Genomic DNA, 16,122 nt, shown 5'->3' with positions numbered 1-16,122 from the left:
CAGTGACCTCCTCTGCCAAATGGGGATTAAACTTGCAGCCCCACGTGGGACAACCCGATGACCCCAGTGATTAGAAGGGCGCTTGGCACAGAGTGAGTGCTCAACAAACACCATCATCATTATATAAGGCCAAATCAGGTCAAACACAGTCTCACGTGGATTTCACCATCTTCATCCCCATTTTAACAGCATCCTTCTGGCTCCCCGGCGCTAACCACTGAACCACCCTCCCCCAGCGCGAAAGTCGCGGCCCTTCTGGCGGCCCTTCTGAAATCCCACCTCTGCCAGGAGGCCTTCCCTGATTCCTTCCCCCCGTAGCACCGTAGGAAACATCTTACGCCCCCTCTTACCTCGGCACAAACTCGCTAATCCTCTCGATTTTAAGCTCATTGTGGGCAGGGAATATATAACGATAATGATGATGGCATTTCTTAAGCACTTAATACGTGCAAAACACTGTTCTAAGCGCTGGGGAGGTGACAAGGTGAACAGGTTGTCCCACGGGGGGCTCACAGTCTCCCATTTTCCAGAAGTGAAGTGACTTGCCCAAAGTCACCCAGCTGATAATTGGCAGAGCTGGGATTTGAACCCATGACCTCGGACTCCAAAGCCTGTGGTCCTTCCACTGAGTTACACTGTACTCTCCCAGGTGCTTAGTACAGCGCTTGATGAGTACCACCAATCGATCAATCACTGATCAACTGACGGGAAGCGGCACGGCGCTGTGGACAGAGCCTGGGCATCGGAAGGCCGTGGGTTCTAATCCTGACTCTACCACCTGTGTCCTGCTCGGTGTCCTTCGGCAAGTCGCTTCGCTGGGCCTCAGTTTCCTCCTCTGTAAAATGAGGATGGAGGCTGTGAGGAACCACATAGGGATCATCCCCATCCGTTCTCCTCCTCCAGGAAGCCTTCCCAGACTAAGCCCTTTTTCCCCTCCCCACAGCACCTGTATATATGTTTGTACGGATTTATTACTCTATTTTACTCGTCTATATTTACTATTTATTTCGTTAATGTGCACCTTGCTTTAACTCTATTTGTTCTGACGATTTTGACCCGTCTCCATGTTTTGTTCTGTTGTCCGTCTTCCCCTTCTAGACCGTGAGCCCGTCATCATCAATCGTATTTATTGAGCGCTTACTATGTGCAGAGCACTGTACTAAGTGCTTATACATTGTCTCTATACGCTGCCGACTTCTACTTCCCAAGCGCTCAGTACGCAGTAAGCGCTCAATAAATACGACTGAATGAATAAATCTGTCGCCACATGCTCTCCAAGCTCTCGGTCCAGTGCTCTGCACACAGTAAGCGCCCGATAAGTGCGACGGAACAGATGAACGGATTCGCTTGGATCCACTCCGGCGCTTAGTACAGTGCCTGGCACCTACTAAGCACTTCGTAGCGCGGTTCTTGTTATTATCACTTACCCTCTCGAGCACTTTAGAGCAGCGCCGAGGCCAAACCGGGTGATCGGCCAACGCTTCCGACGGCGAGGAGGAGGAGGGGGGTTAGGGATGGGGGGGTCTGGGTGGGAGGACAGGCTGAGGTGGGGCGTGGATCACCCTAGAGAAGCAGCGTGGTTGGGCTTGGGAGTCAGAGGTCATGGGTTCGAATCCAGGCCCCGCTACTTGTCAGCTGCGTGACCTTGGGCAAGCCACTTCACTTCTCCAGGGGTGGGAGGGGACGGGGAAATGGAGCCGAGGGCCAGGAGTGAAACAGGAACCGGGGGACCGACCGGATGACCCTCAGCCTCCGGCCCGCCACCGCTCCCGGGTATCGGCCTCCGGGGAGACCGCTCCGTCGGGAGTCGAATCCCGGAACTGTGGCTAGGAGATCCATCTGGGCCCCAACCCAAATAAAAAGCTGGGGGTGTCTGTGTGTCACACACAGAGAGAGAGAAGGGGGGGATGACTGTGGCAGGGTACCGTGTGTGAGTGTCAAGGGGCCCTGATGGAGCACGGGCCTGGGAATCAGAACGATAATAATAATAGTATTTGTTAAACGCCCACTACGTGCCAGGGACCGTTCGCCCGTCCGCGGCGTGACCTCCAGCCAGCCACTTCACTTCCCCGGGCCTCGGTGGCCTCACCCGTCCGACCGCTCGACCGACCCCTGAATGACGACCGCGCTTCTCCGGGCCTCGGGCCCCTCGTCCGTCAGGTGGGGACGGGGACTGGGAGGGCCGCGCGCGGGGAGAAACGAGTGGCGCCCCTCGAGAGCCGTCTGCTTTTTATTCAAGCGTGCCGAAGCGGGGACGGGGCGCAACCGGAGGGAAGGGGGAGCGGGAGTCCGCGGCCGAGGTCCCGTCCGACTGGCCGGGGGCCGCCTTCTTCTTCTCCTTCTTCTGCTTCTGTTCGAGGCTCCTGTAGCAGGCCAGCTCCCTCCGGACGCCCCGCCGCACCCTGGCGCTCCTCTCCCGGTCGGGGTCCTCCTCCAGGATGGCTTCCAGGAGCTCGTCCGCTTTCCTCAGGATGGCCGCCAGCCGTCCGGGGCCCAGGCCCGGGCGCGCGGGGGGCGGCGCCGGCCCCCCGGCCTCCGCCCCCGGGGCCCCGCGGCGGCGGCGGCGGCACTCGAGGAGGTCGTCGTCGGACAGGGACTCCTCCGGGTGGGCGTCCATCCAGCCGTCCACGTCGGCGGCGTCCATCTCCAGCCGCAGCCGCCGCCCCAGGGCCACGATCTCCCGCGTGAGCCCCTCGGGGGTCTCCGGGGCGGGCCGGGGGTCGGCGGCCAGGAACTGGGGGCACAGCGCGGCCCAGGAGCCGTTGAGGGTGGGCGCCCCGACCTCGGCCCAGGCGTCGCCGAGGTTGCGGGCCGCCGTCCAGATGTCGTAGCCCCTCCAGAAGTCGCGCAGGGCGGGGCCGGCGGCGCCGCCGCCCCCCTCCGTGGCGGCCAGCGCCTGGCTGAGCGTGCGGCGGGCGTAGTAGCGCTTGAAGACGGCGCTGACCGCCTGCTCCATGGGCTGCAGCAGCGAGGCGGCGGCCGGGGGCAGGAAGGCCACGCTCACCCCGGGCACCAGGCCCCCCAGGGCCGGCGGGTGGCCGGGGGCACGGTCCAGCAGCAGCAGGGCCTTGAAGGCCAGGCCGTGCCGCCGCAGGTAGGCCCGCACGGCCGGCACGAACTCGCCGGCGAACCAGTCCTGGAACAGGGCGGGGGTGACCCGGCCCTTGGGGCCGGACCGCCACAGCACGGGCAGCGAGGCCTTGACCTTCCCCCTGAAGGCCCGGGGGTTCTCCGCGTGGTAGACCAGGAGCGGCTTGACCTTGAAGTCCCCGGCGGCGTTCCCGCCCAGCAGCAGGGTCAGCCGGTCCTTGGCCGGCTTGCGGCCCGGCGCCCGCTTCTCCTCCCGGGCCAGGGACGTGCTGTCGGGCAGCTTCTTCCAGAACAGGCCCGTCTCGTCCACGTTGAACACCTGGCGGGCGCCGTAGCCGCCGCCGGCGATCAGCCCGGCCAGCTCCGCCCGGTAGGCCGAGGCCGCGGCGGCCGCGGGGCCCGCCGGCCGGCCGGCCCGCCGCTTGAACCGGGCGAACCAGCCGTGGCTGGCGCAGAACGGGGGCTCCTCCTTGGCCCCGTCGCCCAGGCGCTCCCGCAGGGCCTCGTGGAGGCTCCTGGCCTTGGCCGAGATGACCGCCTGGTTGACGGGGACCCGCCGCCGGGCCTGGTGGTCCAGCCACAGGGTCAGCAGGCGCTCCGTCTCCTCCAGCAGCGCGCCCCGCTTGGGGTTGACCATGACGGCCTGCAGGCTGCCCGCGCTCTGGACGTAGCGCACGATCCGGGCCCGGTTCTTCACGATGGTGCTCACCGTGGAGTGGGGCAGGCCCAGGGAGCGGGCCACCTGGCCCTGCCGCTCCCCGCCGTCCAGGCGGCGCAGGATCTCCATCTTGGTCTCGAACGTCACCGTCTTGTGGGCCCTTTTGGCCCCGCCGCTGCCTGGCTTCCGGGCCGCGTCTGTCAGGAAAACGGGAGGGGAGAGCGGGAGACACGGATCTGAAGCGGCACGGCCTCCTCCGGCCCCATTTTTGGAGCGCCCGCCGCGGCCGCGGCACCGAACCGAGACGGTCCCCGCCCGCGCAGAGCTTACGGTCTAGAGGAGGGAAGACGGACGTGAGCGGAAATAAAGAAACGACAGACGTCGGCGGCGTGGGGCCGGGGACGACTAAAGCGAGCGAGCCGGGGCGAAGCTGAAGGGAGCGGGAGGAAAGGGCCGGTCGCTTCACTTCCCTCCTCTGTGAAACGGGGGTGAAGACAGAGAACCCCGGGTGGGGCAGGGACAGCGTTCAACCTCATCTGCTCGGCGCTCAGTACGGTAGCCGGGACTCGGGAAGCGCTTAAGAGACACCGTTCTGAAAGGGGGCTGGGAGGGAATTCCAGGCAGGGACGAGGGTGAGCCAGGGATTACAGATGGGAAGGTCGAGAGAAGATGCGGAATTGAAGCCGGCTCTGGGGAGGAGCGGGGAACAGGGGATCGGGGGGAGCAGACGAGAACTCAAAGGAAAGAAGGAGAGAGTCGGCGAGGACGCGCCTTCAAGTCGACGGTCACGACTACCTTCCGTGGACTCACCTCTGGCAGGATCTTTCGGGGCCTCTTTTTCCTCGGGCTCCTGCGCGTCCCGGCCCCACGGGTCTTTCCTCTCCTCCGGCTGGGAGCCCGTTTCCGCTTTGGGAACGGGAAACCCTGCGCGTGGGGAAGGAAACCACCCGCCGCGGTTGGGTGTCCCTCTCTCGGAGATTTCCCAGAGCTTGCGGGGGCCGAAGGGAACAGGGCAGGCAACGTCCAGAGGGGACAGGGGAGGAGGACCGGAGAGTCCGGGATCCCGGCGGCAGACCCCAAAACGTGGGGGACGGTCCGGGGGTGGACACCTCCTCCCGTCTGCCCTCCCTCTGTCTGTGGGTCCGGAAAAGATCCTAAATCAGACCAGTAAGCACTTAAATACCGCAATTATTATTATTATCTGAATCTGACCCACGCCGGCCCGTCCCAAAGCTGGGGGTCCCCTTCCTTCCTCTCCCCCTCTCCATCCCCCCCATCTTGCCTCCTTCCCTTCCCCACAGCACCTGTATATATGTATATACATATTTATTACCCTATTTATTTATTTATTTTACTTGTACATATCTATTCTATTTATTTTATTTTGTTAGTATGTTGGGTTTTGTTCTCCGTCTCCCCCTTTTAGACTGTGAGCCCACTGTTGGGTAGGGACTGTCTCTATATGTTGCCAATTTGTACTTCCCAAGCGCCTAGTACAGCGCCCTGCACATAGTAAGCGCTCAATAAATACGATTGATGATGATGGGGGTCGGGGCCGGACGGCTCATTCATTCCAGCGTATTTATCGAGCGCTTCACTGAGCGCGAAGGACTGTACTGAGCGCTCAGGAGAGGCTCAAGGGGAAGAAGGTGGGCGAAGGCTGTGGGAACGAGGCCAAAACTCTCTTCTCTTCCCTTTTTTCTCTTTCTTTTCCTCTCCCCGTCTCTCTCTCACACACGCGTCCACCCCACCGCTGACCCAACCGGGCGGGGGACTTACCCAGCGAGGCGAGTTTCCCGTAATTCTCCAGCATTGCATCCCAGTACAGGTTGCGCTGGGCAGGGTTCAGACCCTCCCACTCTTTATGGGCGAAGGAACCGGCCACGTCCTCCATCGTCACCGACCCCTGAAACGTCACAAGCTTCCCCCCGTCAGCTCCCGTGGTCCACGAGACGCGGCAATGACGATCCGGGCATTTGTCGCGCGCTCACTGTGTGCCGAACACTGGGGAGGATGCAAGCTGGTCGGGTTGGACGCAGTCCCCTTCCCACACGGGGCTTATATTCTGAACCCCCATTTTCCAGATGAGGCAACTCCCTCCAGCCCTCAGCACGCGACGGATTTGTCCTTGGGTAATTCTTACCTCGTCCATCATTTCTTCTTTGAAAGTGGGCCCCTGGTCCTCAGACATGCTCCCACGGTCGGATCCAACGGAGGGAAACGGTGAAGGCCGGCCGTTCCTTGCGGGAGAGAGGAGAAGGCCGGATGGGCTGCGATCGTTCCGGGGATCTGAAGCCCTCCCGGACGCACGGGATCCTGGTGTTTCCGAGCAAGCGGGACACCGGGTCCTGGTGTTCCCGGACAAGGGTCTTGCACCATGGAGAGGGAGAGGAAGGCGGGAAACCGGTCTCGGTGAGAGCGGCAGCAGCCGGGAAGTTGATCAGGGATGCAGGGAAGGGACTGACCCAGTGAGGAGCTGTGTTTATCCGCCCGTACGACGCTCGGTCCATAAGACACGGGGATATTCTGAAACGAAGAAGGTTTGGAAATTAATAATAATAATAATAATAATGATGACGGTATTTGTTCCTCTCCCCCTCATCCCCCTCTCCATCCCCTCCTTCCCTTCCCCATAGCACCTGTATATATGTTTGTACCTATTTATTCCTCTATTTTACTTGTACATATCTATTCTATTTATTTTTTTTTGTTAATATCAATCAGTCATATTTATTGAGCGCTTACTGTGTGCAGAGCACTGTACTAAGCGCTTGGGAAGTACAAGTTGGCAACATAATATGTTTGGTTTTGTTCTCCGTCCCCCCCTTCTAGACTGTGAGGCCGCTGTTGGGTACGGACCGTCTCTCTATGTTGCCAACTTGGACTTCCCAAGCGCTTAGTCCAGTGCTCTGCACACAGTAAGCGCTCAATAAATACGATTGATTGATTGGTTGTTAAGCGCTTACTATGCGCCAAGCACCGTTCTAAGCGCTGGGGGAGATACAAGGTCATCAGATTGTCCCACGTGAGGATCATTCATTCACTCATTCATTCATACCCCAGCGCTTAGAACAGTGCTTGGCACATAGTAATTACTTAACAAATGCCATCATTATTATTATTACCCCAGCGCTTAGAACAGTGCTTGGCACATAGTAATTACTTAACAAATGTCATCATCATTATTATTACCCCAGTGCTTAGAACAGTGATTGGCACATAGTAATTACTTAACAAATGCCATCACTATTATTATTACCCCAGCGCTTAGAACAGTGCTTGGCACATAGTAATTACTTAAATGCCATCATTATTATTATCATCCCAGCGCTTAGAACAGGGCTTGGCACATAGTAATTACTTAACAAATGCCATCATTCTTATTATTATCATTACCCCAGTGCTTAGAACAGTGCTTGGCACATAGTAAGTGCTTAACAAATGCCATCATCACTATTATTATCACCCCAGTGCTTAGAACGGTGCTTGGCACATGGTAAGCGCTTAACACAAGCCATCATTACTATTATTATTATTACCCCAGTGCTTAGAACAGTGCTTGGCACAGAGTAATTACTTAACAAATGCCATCATCCTCATTATTATCATTACCCCAGCACTGAGAACAGTGCTTGGCACATAGTAAGCGCTTAACAAATGCCATCCTCATTATTATTATTATTACCCCAGCGCTCAGAACAGTGTTTGGCACATAGTAAGCGCTTAACACAAGCCATCATTATTATTATTATTATTACCCAGTGCTTGGCACATAGTAATTACTTAACAATGCCATCATTCTTATTATTATCATTACCCCAGCGTTCAGAACAGTGTTTGGCACATAATAGGCGCTTAATAAATGCCACTATTATTCCGCTGATGATGCTAATCAATGCCCCCCCCATGGGGGCCTGGATTGACACCCTTGCTCCCTCCCAGAAGCCTCCGCGGCTGCTGGCCGGACTCACCGCTCCGGGGGGAGAGACAGGCCGACAATGGCCGGATGTGAAGGCACTTCCTGCGCCGCTCTGGGTCCCGGCGGACTCCGACACTCGATGGTCCGCGGACGGACGGGGGCCAAGGGGCCGGGGCCCATCCCGGCCATCCAATCGACTCCTCCGAAGGTGGGATTCCATCGTGACGTCACGAACAGTCCCCGCCCCCAACCCGCTCAGCCAATAGCCGGGCGCGGCCCCTCAGGTGGGCGGGGAGCAGAAGGCGCGCTCCGCGCATGCGCCTGAGCGGGAGGGACGCGTGAGGTCGTTGGGCCGCTAGGTGGCGCCCGGCTCCGCCCCTTGTCTGCTGTGTGACCTTGGACAAGTCACTTAACGTCTCTGGGCCTCAGCCCCCTCATAATAATAATAATAATGATGGCATTTGTTAAGCGCTTACTATGTGCCAAGCACTGTTCTAAGCGCTGGGGGGGATAGTTTTAGACTGTGAGCCCACTGTTGGGTAGGGACTGTCTCTATATGTTGCCAATTTGTACTTCCCAAGCGCTTAGTACAGTGCTCTGCACATAGTTAGCGCTCAATAAATACGATTGATGATGATGATGATAAAATAAATAGAATAGATAAATAAATAAATAAATAGAGTAATAAATATGTACAAACATATACATATGACAAAAATATATACATATACAAGCATATAGACATTTATTTTGTTTGCACATATTTATTCTCTTTATTTTATTTTGTTAATATGTTTTGTGACTTCGGGCAAGTCACTTTACTTCTCTGGGCCTCAGTTCCCTCATCTGGAAAATGGGGATGAAGTCCCTGAGCCCCACGGGGGACAACTCGATCACCTTGTAACCTCCCCAGCGCTTAGAACAGTGCTTGGCACATAGTTTAATTACCATTGATTAATTGATTGATTTGGCGCAACTACTGCTCTGAAAAAAGGAAAGTCCCCATGCTTAGATACCTAGCATATGCATATCCAGAAAACTGGGTTACCAAATTGTTGGTTGTGATAAACATTTAGAGGGGCGTGCTATCTATATCCAAGTCACTATGTATATATGTTTGTACATATTTATTCCTCTATTTGTTTTACTTGTACATATTTATTCTATTTATTTTATTTTGTTAATATGTTATATAAACATTTAGAGGGGCGTGCTATCTATAGCCAAGTCACTATGTATATATGTTTGTACAGATTTATTACTCTATTTTACTTGTACATATTTATTCTATTTATTTTTTGTTAATATGTTATATAAACTTTTAGAGGGGCGTGCTATCTATATCCAAGTCACTATGTATATATGTTTGCACATATTTATTACTCTATTTATTTTACTTGTACATATTTATTCTATTTATTTTATTTTGTTAATATGCTTTGTTTTGTTGTTTGTCTCCCCCTTCTAGACTATGAGCCCGCTGGTGGGTAGGGACCGTCTCTAGATGTTGCCAACTTGGACGTCCCAAGCGCTTAGTCCAGTGCTCTGCACACAGGAAGCGCTCAATAAATACGATTGAATGAATGAATGAATGAATCATTCAATAAATACGATTGAATGAATGAATGAATGAATCATTCATTCAATCGTATTTATTGAGCGCTTCCTGTGTGCAGAGAACTGGACTAAGCGCTTGGTATCAATCGTATTTACTGAGCGCTTACTGTGTGCAGAGCACTGTACTAAGTGCTTGGGAAGTACTAATAATAATGATGGTATTGGTTTAGCGCTTACTATCCAGCGCTTAGAACAGTGCTTGGCACATAGTAAGCGCTTAATAAATGCCATTATTATTATTATTATTATTATTATTATGTGCCAAGCACTGTTCTAAGCGCTGGGGTATTAAGAGTGATGGTATTTGTTAAGCGCTTACTATGTGCCAAGCACTGTTCTAAACGCTGGGGGAGATACAAGGTGATCAGGTTGTCCCCCGTGGGGCTCACAGTCTTCATCCCCATTTTCATTCATTCATTCATTCAGTCTTATTCATTGAGCGCTTACTGTGTGCAGAGCACTGTACTAAGCGCTTGGGAAGTACAAATTGGCGACATACAGAGACGGTCCCTACCCAACAATGGGTTTACAGTCTAGAAGGGCAGGAACTGAGGCCCAGAGAAGTGAATCAATCAATCAATCATCATCATCAATCATATTTATTGAGCGCTTACTGTGTGCAGAGCACTGTACTAAGCGTTTGGGAAGTACAAGTTGGCAACATATAGAGACAGTCCCTACGCAACAGTGGGCTGACTTGCCCAAAGTCACACAACTGATAAGTAAGACAAGGGTTATGGTCTCTGATAATAATAATAATGGTATTTGTTAAACGCATAAATATGTGTCAAGCACTGTTCTAAGCGCTGGGGTAAATGCAAGGCCGATTCTATTGCCTCCACAACGTCCCGAACCGAATTGAATCAGTTGCATTCATTGATAATAACAATAATCACAATAATGATGGCATTTGTTAAGCGCTTACTACGTGCCAACCACTGTTCTAAGCGTTGGGGTAAATGCAAGGACGATTTTATTGCCTCCACAACGTCCCGAACCGAATTGAATCCGTTGCATTCATTGATAATAATAATAATCACAATAACGATGGTATTTGTTAAGCGCTTACTACGTGCCAAGCACTGTTCTAAGCGTTGGGGTAAATGCAAGGACGATTTTATTGCCTCCACAACGTCCCGAACCGAATTGAATCAGTTGCATTCATTGATAATAATAATAATCACAATAATGATGGTATTTGTTAAGCGCTTACTACGTGCCATCCACTGTTCTAAGCGTTGGGGTAAATGCAAGGACGATTTTAATTGCCTCCACAACGTCCCGAACCGAATTGAATCCGTTGCATTCATTGATAATAATAATAATCACAATAACGATGGTATTTGTTAAGCGCTTACTACGTGCCAAGCACTGTTCTAAGCGTTGGGGTAACTGCAAGGTCATCAGGTTGTCCCCCCCCGTGGGGCTCACAGTCTTCATCCCCATTTTACAGATGAGGTCACGGAGGCACAGAGAAGTTAGGTGACTTGCCCACAGTCACACAGCCAAGTGACAAGTTTACCGTGTGCAGAACACTGTCCTAAACGCTTGGCTTTCAATCAATCAATCAATCAATCAATCAATCGTATTTATTGAGCGCTTACTATGTGCAGAGCACTGTACTAAGCGCTTGGGAAGTACAAATTGGCAACACATAGAGACAGTCCCTACCCAACAGTGGGCTCACAGTCTAAAAGGGGGAGACGGAGAACAAAACCAAACATACTAACAAAATAAAATAAATAGAATAGATATGTACAAGTAAAATAAATAGAGTAATAAATATGTACAAACATATATACATATATGGCTCTCCCTCGCCATCCTCTGTCCCGAGGCCTGGATTTTTGGACAATCGCAGGAGGGAGAGGGGTTGGATGAACATGGAGAAGGGAAAGAAAGAAGGCAGGGTTGCTGAGACCTGTGGGAGCATCCATTCCCCGATTCACTGGGGATCCCCAAAATGAGGGGAAAAAAAAATTGGGTTGAAACTCGCTTCCAGGAAAGAAAAACAACCACAGGCCCCAGTGAGATTCGAACTCACGACCCCTGGTTTACAAGACCAGTGCTCTAACCCCTGAGCTACGGAGCCGGTGGTGAAGGGTTTTTTAACTCACTTCTAAACTATTAAGGTAATGTTTCTGCAAATGTTGCCCAGAGGATTACAGAATCCACTCAGGAGTTGGGTTAATCATCATCATCATCAATCGTATTTATTGAGCGCTTACTATGTGCAGAGCACTGTACTAAGCGCTTGGGAAGTACAAATTGGCAACATATAGAGACAGTCCCTCGGGAACAAAGTGACTAGGATAAATTGGCTCCATATTCAGAGATCTCTTGGATTGCGCCTCCTCTGATTTCCTTTCCCTCTCCCCCCATCATCATCAATCGTATTTATTGAGCGCTTACTGTGTGCAGAGCACTGTACTAAGCGCTTGGGAAGTACAAGTTGGCAACATATAGAGACAGTCCCTACCCAACAGTGGGCTCACAGTCAGATCTTCAAACCAGTCAATCAATCAGTAGTACTTATTCATTCATTCGTATTTATTGAGCGCCTACAAACATAATAATAAACAGACACATTCCCTCCCCACAACGAGCTGGGGGGTGGGGGGGAGACAGACAATTGCTGTGTGACCTTGGGCAAGCCACTTAACTTCTCTGTGCCTCAGTTACCTCATCTGCAGAAGAGGGATTGAGACTGTGACCCCTACGTGGACGGGAACTGTGTCCAATCCGAGTTGTTTGTATCCACCCCGGCGTTTGGCATATAGTAAGCCCTCAACAAATACCACAATTATTATTAATAATAATATAAATATAAATAAATTAGCTTTTGAGCACGGCCTCCCGGCGTTTGGCATATAGTAAGCCCTCAACAAATGCCACAATTATAATTAATAATAATATAAATATAAATAAATTAGCTATTGAGCACGGCCTGTGTGCAGGGGGCTCAATTAAACCCTTGAAATACGCAAATCTGTTATTAGTAAGCATAGATAGTCCCTGTCCTCAAGGGTTTTGCAATCTAGCAGGACATATCAATCAATTAATCGATGGTATTTATTGAGCCCTTTCTGAGGGCAGAGAACAGTACTCATAGGGAGAGTGCATGGGCTAAAAGAAATAGAGCACGCATTAAGTGTTTAGCAAATACCATAATTCTTCTTATTAAATTGCTGATAGGAGGAAGCAAAAGAGGATAAAACCTTCCCAGCCTGAGCCTCTCTTTTCTTCTGCTCCTCCACCCCTCCCCATTCAATCATTCATTCATTCATCAATATTTATTGAGCGCTTACCGTGCGCAGAGCACTGTACTAAGCGCTTGGAAAGTCCAATTCAGCAGCAGATAGAGCCAATCCCTACCCAACAACGGGCTCACTGTCTAGAAGGGGGAGACAACAGCAAAACAATACCATCAACAGCATCAAAAGAGATAAATAGAATTATAGATAGATACACATCATTAATACCCTTCCCTGCCCCACAGCACTTGCGTCTATATGTACATATTTATTGTTCTATTTATTTTATTAATGATGTGCAGATATCTCTAATTCCATTAATCCGTTTTGAGGCTATTGATCCCTGTCTGCTTGTTTTGTTGTCCGTCTCCCCCCATCTAGAGTGTGAGCCCGTTGTTGGGTAGGGATTCTCTCTGCTGTCGAATTGTACTTTCCAAGCGTTTAGTACAGTGTCCTGCCCACAGTAGACGCTCAATAAATTCGATTGACTAAAAATAGGGGCCTACAGAGGTGGGAAGTGTCCGGTGGAAGGCCGTGATCGTATAGTGGTTAGTACTCTGCGTTGTGGTCGCAGCAACCTCGGTTCGAATCCGAGTCACAGCAAGGGGACTTACTTTTTTCTTTTCTTTAATCCCCAGAATAATAATAATTATTATTATTATATAATTAATAATAATAATAATGGTATTTGTTAAGCGCTTACCTTGTGCCAAACACTGTTCTAAGCTCTGGGGTAGATCCAAGGTCATCAGGTTGTCTCAGGTGGGGCTCACAGTCTTTATCAATCAATCAATCATCATCATCATCAATCGTATTTATTGAGCGCTTACTGTGTGCAGAGCACTGGACTAAGCGCTTGGGAAGTACAAGTTGGCAACATATAGAGACAGTCCTTACCCAACAGTGGGCTCCCAGTCTAAAACTTTATCCTTTATCTTTTAGCACTTAGTACAGGGCTAAGCGCTTAGTCTATTGCTCTGCGCACAGTAAGCGCTCAATAAATACGATTGATTGATTGATGGATTGATCCCCATTTTACAGATGAGGCAACTGAGGCCCAGAGAAGGGAAATGACCTGCCCAAAGACACACGCATGATGGAACTAAGCCACAGTATTTAATGCCCTCCTTACCTCCTTCCCTTCCTCACAGCACCTGTATATATGTATATATGTTTGTACATATTTATTACTCTATTTATTTATTTATTTATCTTACTTGTACATATCTATTCTATTTATTTTATTTTGTTAGTATGTTTGGTTTTGTTCCCTTCTAGACTGTGAGCCCGCTGTTGGGTAGGGACTGTCTCTATGTGTTGCCGACTTGTACTTCCCAAGCGCTTAGTACAGTGCTCTGCACACAGTAAGCGCTCAATAAATACGATTGATTGATTGATTCTGGGAAGGAGGATTAGAGCAGGGTCTGAGCTTCATCACACATTAAGAGAAAAAGCCCATTTCGGTTCTTTCTGCCCCTGGAGAGGGAATGAAGTGTGAGCGCGCTGTGGGCAGGGATTGTCTCTCTTTGTTGGTGAATTGTACTTTCCAAGCGCTTAGTACAGTGCTCTGCACACAGTAGGCGCCCAATAAATACGACTGAATGAATGAATGTGTGACTTTGTCACAACTTCTCTTCTAGACTGTGAGCCCACTGTGGGGTAGGGACCGTCTCCGTATGTTGCCAACTTGGACTTCCCAAGTGCTTAGTACAGCGCTCTGCACACCATCATCATCATCAATTGTCAGCTGTGTGAGCTTGGGCAAGTCACTCCACTGGGCCTCAGTTACCTCATCTGTAAAATGGGGATGAAGACTGTGAGCCCCCCGTGGGGCAACCTGATTACCTTGTAACTTCCCCAGCACTTAGAACAGTGCTTTGCACATAGTAAGTGCTTAATAAATGCCATTATTATTATTATTATTATTATACTTCTCTGGCCTCAGTTCCCTCACCTGTAAAATGGGGATTAAAACTGCGAGCCTCCCGTGGGACAACCTGATGACCTTGTATCTCCCCCAGCCCTAGAACAGTGCGGGGGATATAATAAGCGCTTGACAAATGCCATCATCATTATTATCATTATACTCTTCCAAGCGTTTAGTACAGTGCGCTGCACACAGTAAGCGCTCAATAAGTACGATCGACTGAATGGCTAAAAATAGGGGAAGAGGCGAGTAGTAAGTGTCTCCCAGTGGAGGGCCGTGATCGTATAGTGGTTAGTACTCTGCGTTGTGGCCGCAGCAACCTCGGTTCGAATCCGAGTCACGGCATGTGGGTACATTTTTTTCTTTTATCCCCAAAATAATAATAATTAATATTAATAATTAAAGCGCCTACCTTGTGCTAAACACTGTTCTAAGCGTTGGGGTAGATCCAAGGTCATCAGGTTGTCCCACGTGGGGCTCCCAGTGAGTGCTCCAACTGGCTAAGGACATTCAAAAACTAATAAGGAAATGGTGTTCCACAGTTTTGTTTTTTTTTGTTTTTTTTTAAACCATATTTGTATTACTCTATTTATTTATTACTCTATTCATTTATTTAATTATTTTACTTGTACATATCTATTCTATTTATTTTATTAGTATGTTTGGTTTTGTTCTCTGTCTCCCCCTTTTAGACTGTGAGCCCACTGTTGGGTAGGGACCGTCTCTAGATGTTGCCAACTTGTTCTTCCCAAGCGCTTAGTCCAGTGCTCTGCACACAGGAAGCGCTCAATAAATGCGATTGATTGATTGATTCATCCCCAATTTACAGATGAGCTAACTGAGGCCCAGAGAAGTGAAGTGACTCGCCCAAAGCCACCCAGCTGACAAGTGGCGGAGATGGGATTCGAACCCAAGACCTCCTTTCTGGGACGCTGTTTTGGACTAGAGTCTGAGCGTCGTTACACAAAAGAGAAGGAGCCCCACATACCCTGGAGAGGGTATAAAATTAGGTTGGCAACCCCATTACTAGGCTGATAGGAAATTGTACTTTCCAAGCGCTTAGTACAGTGCTCTGCACACAGTAAGCGCTCAATAAATACGATTGAAAGAAAGAATAGACTTTCTTGCTTCTTCTTCGTTTCTTGTTCACGTTTCTCGTTCGTTGTGGACAAGGAACGGGTCTACCAGCTCTTGCTATAGTGTGCTCTGCACACAGTAAGCGCTCAATCAATACGATTGATTGATTGATTGATTGAAAAGACAGGAGTTTCAAGAAAATTGGAGCCTCTCGCACGCTAAGCGAGCGCTCTACCATCTGAGCTAATTCCCCTACAAACTTCAGATTTGCGTGGAGCATTTATACAACAAAACTCTTGGTTTCATTCATTCATGCCTGCAATCGGATTTATTCATTCAATCATATTTATTGAGCGCTTACTGTGTGCAGAGCACTGTACTAAGCGCTTGGGAAGTCCAAGTTGGCAACATATAGAGACGGTCCCTACCCAACAGTGGGCTCACAGCCTAGAAGATTGTCCCACATAGGTCTCACAATCTTATTCCCCATTTTACAGATGAGGTAACTGAGGGACAGAGAAGTAAAGTGATTTTCCCAAGGTCACCCAGCAGACAAGTGGCGGAGTCAGGATTAGAACCC

The 16,122-nt window shown here is 50.4% G+C and overlaps 1 protein-coding gene and 2 non-coding genes across 3 annotated transcripts; 1 reads left to right on the top strand and 2 right to left on the bottom strand.

Annotated features, from left to right (window-relative positions):
- Positions 1–2,085: 2,085 nt before the first annotated feature.
- LOC119922235 (tigger transposable element-derived protein 1-like) lies at positions 2,086–6,274 on the bottom strand. Its single transcript, XM_038742196.1, has 6 exons — positions 6,214–6,274; positions 5,892–5,988; positions 5,528–5,654; positions 4,559–4,672; positions 2,267–3,945; positions 2,086–2,223 (listed from the first exon to the last, which is right to left on the bottom strand). The coding sequence occupies exons 2-6, from the start codon at positions 5,937–5,939 to the stop codon at positions 2,086–2,088; spliced, it is 2,106 nt and encodes a 701-aa protein (XP_038598124.1). The 5' UTR covers positions 5,940–5,988; positions 6,214–6,274.
- A 5,029-nt stretch (positions 6,275–11,303) lies between these two features.
- TRNAT-UGU lies at positions 11,304–11,376 on the bottom strand. The gene has a single exon. It is a non-coding gene; the product is annotated as a tRNA-Thr (tRNA).
- Positions 11,377–14,738: 3,362 nt separating this feature from the next.
- TRNAH-GUG lies at positions 14,739–14,810 on the top strand. The gene has a single exon. It is a non-coding gene; the product is annotated as a tRNA-His (tRNA).
- Positions 14,811–16,122: the final 1,312 nt, after the last annotated feature.

The sequence above is a fragment of the Tachyglossus aculeatus genome, unplaced genomic scaffold, assembly GCF_015852505.1.
Source record: "Tachyglossus aculeatus isolate mTacAcu1 unplaced genomic scaffold, mTacAcu1.pri scaffold_101_arrow_ctg1, whole genome shotgun sequence".
Classification (NCBI taxonomy): Eukaryota; Metazoa; Chordata; class Mammalia; order Monotremata; family Tachyglossidae; genus Tachyglossus; species Tachyglossus aculeatus.
The sequence above is the reverse complement of the archived record's forward strand: the minus strand, read 5'-3'. Positions and strand labels throughout refer to the sequence as shown.

Excerpts from the sequence above, each read along its gene's own strand:
- LOC119922235 (XM_038742196.1), bottom strand. The coding sequence starts at position 5,939 with ATGTCTGAGGACCAGGGGCCCACTTTCAAAGAAGAAATGATGGACGAG. Across the intron at positions 5,655-5,891 it reads AAGAAGAAATGATGGACGAG|GGGTCGGTGACGATGGAGGA; the intron begins GTAAGAATTACC and ends GTGACGTTTCAG. Across the intron at positions 2,224-2,266 it reads CCCGCTCCCCCTTCCCTCCG|ACGGCTCTCGAGGGGCGCCA; the intron begins GTTGCGCCCCGT and ends AATAAAAAGCAG.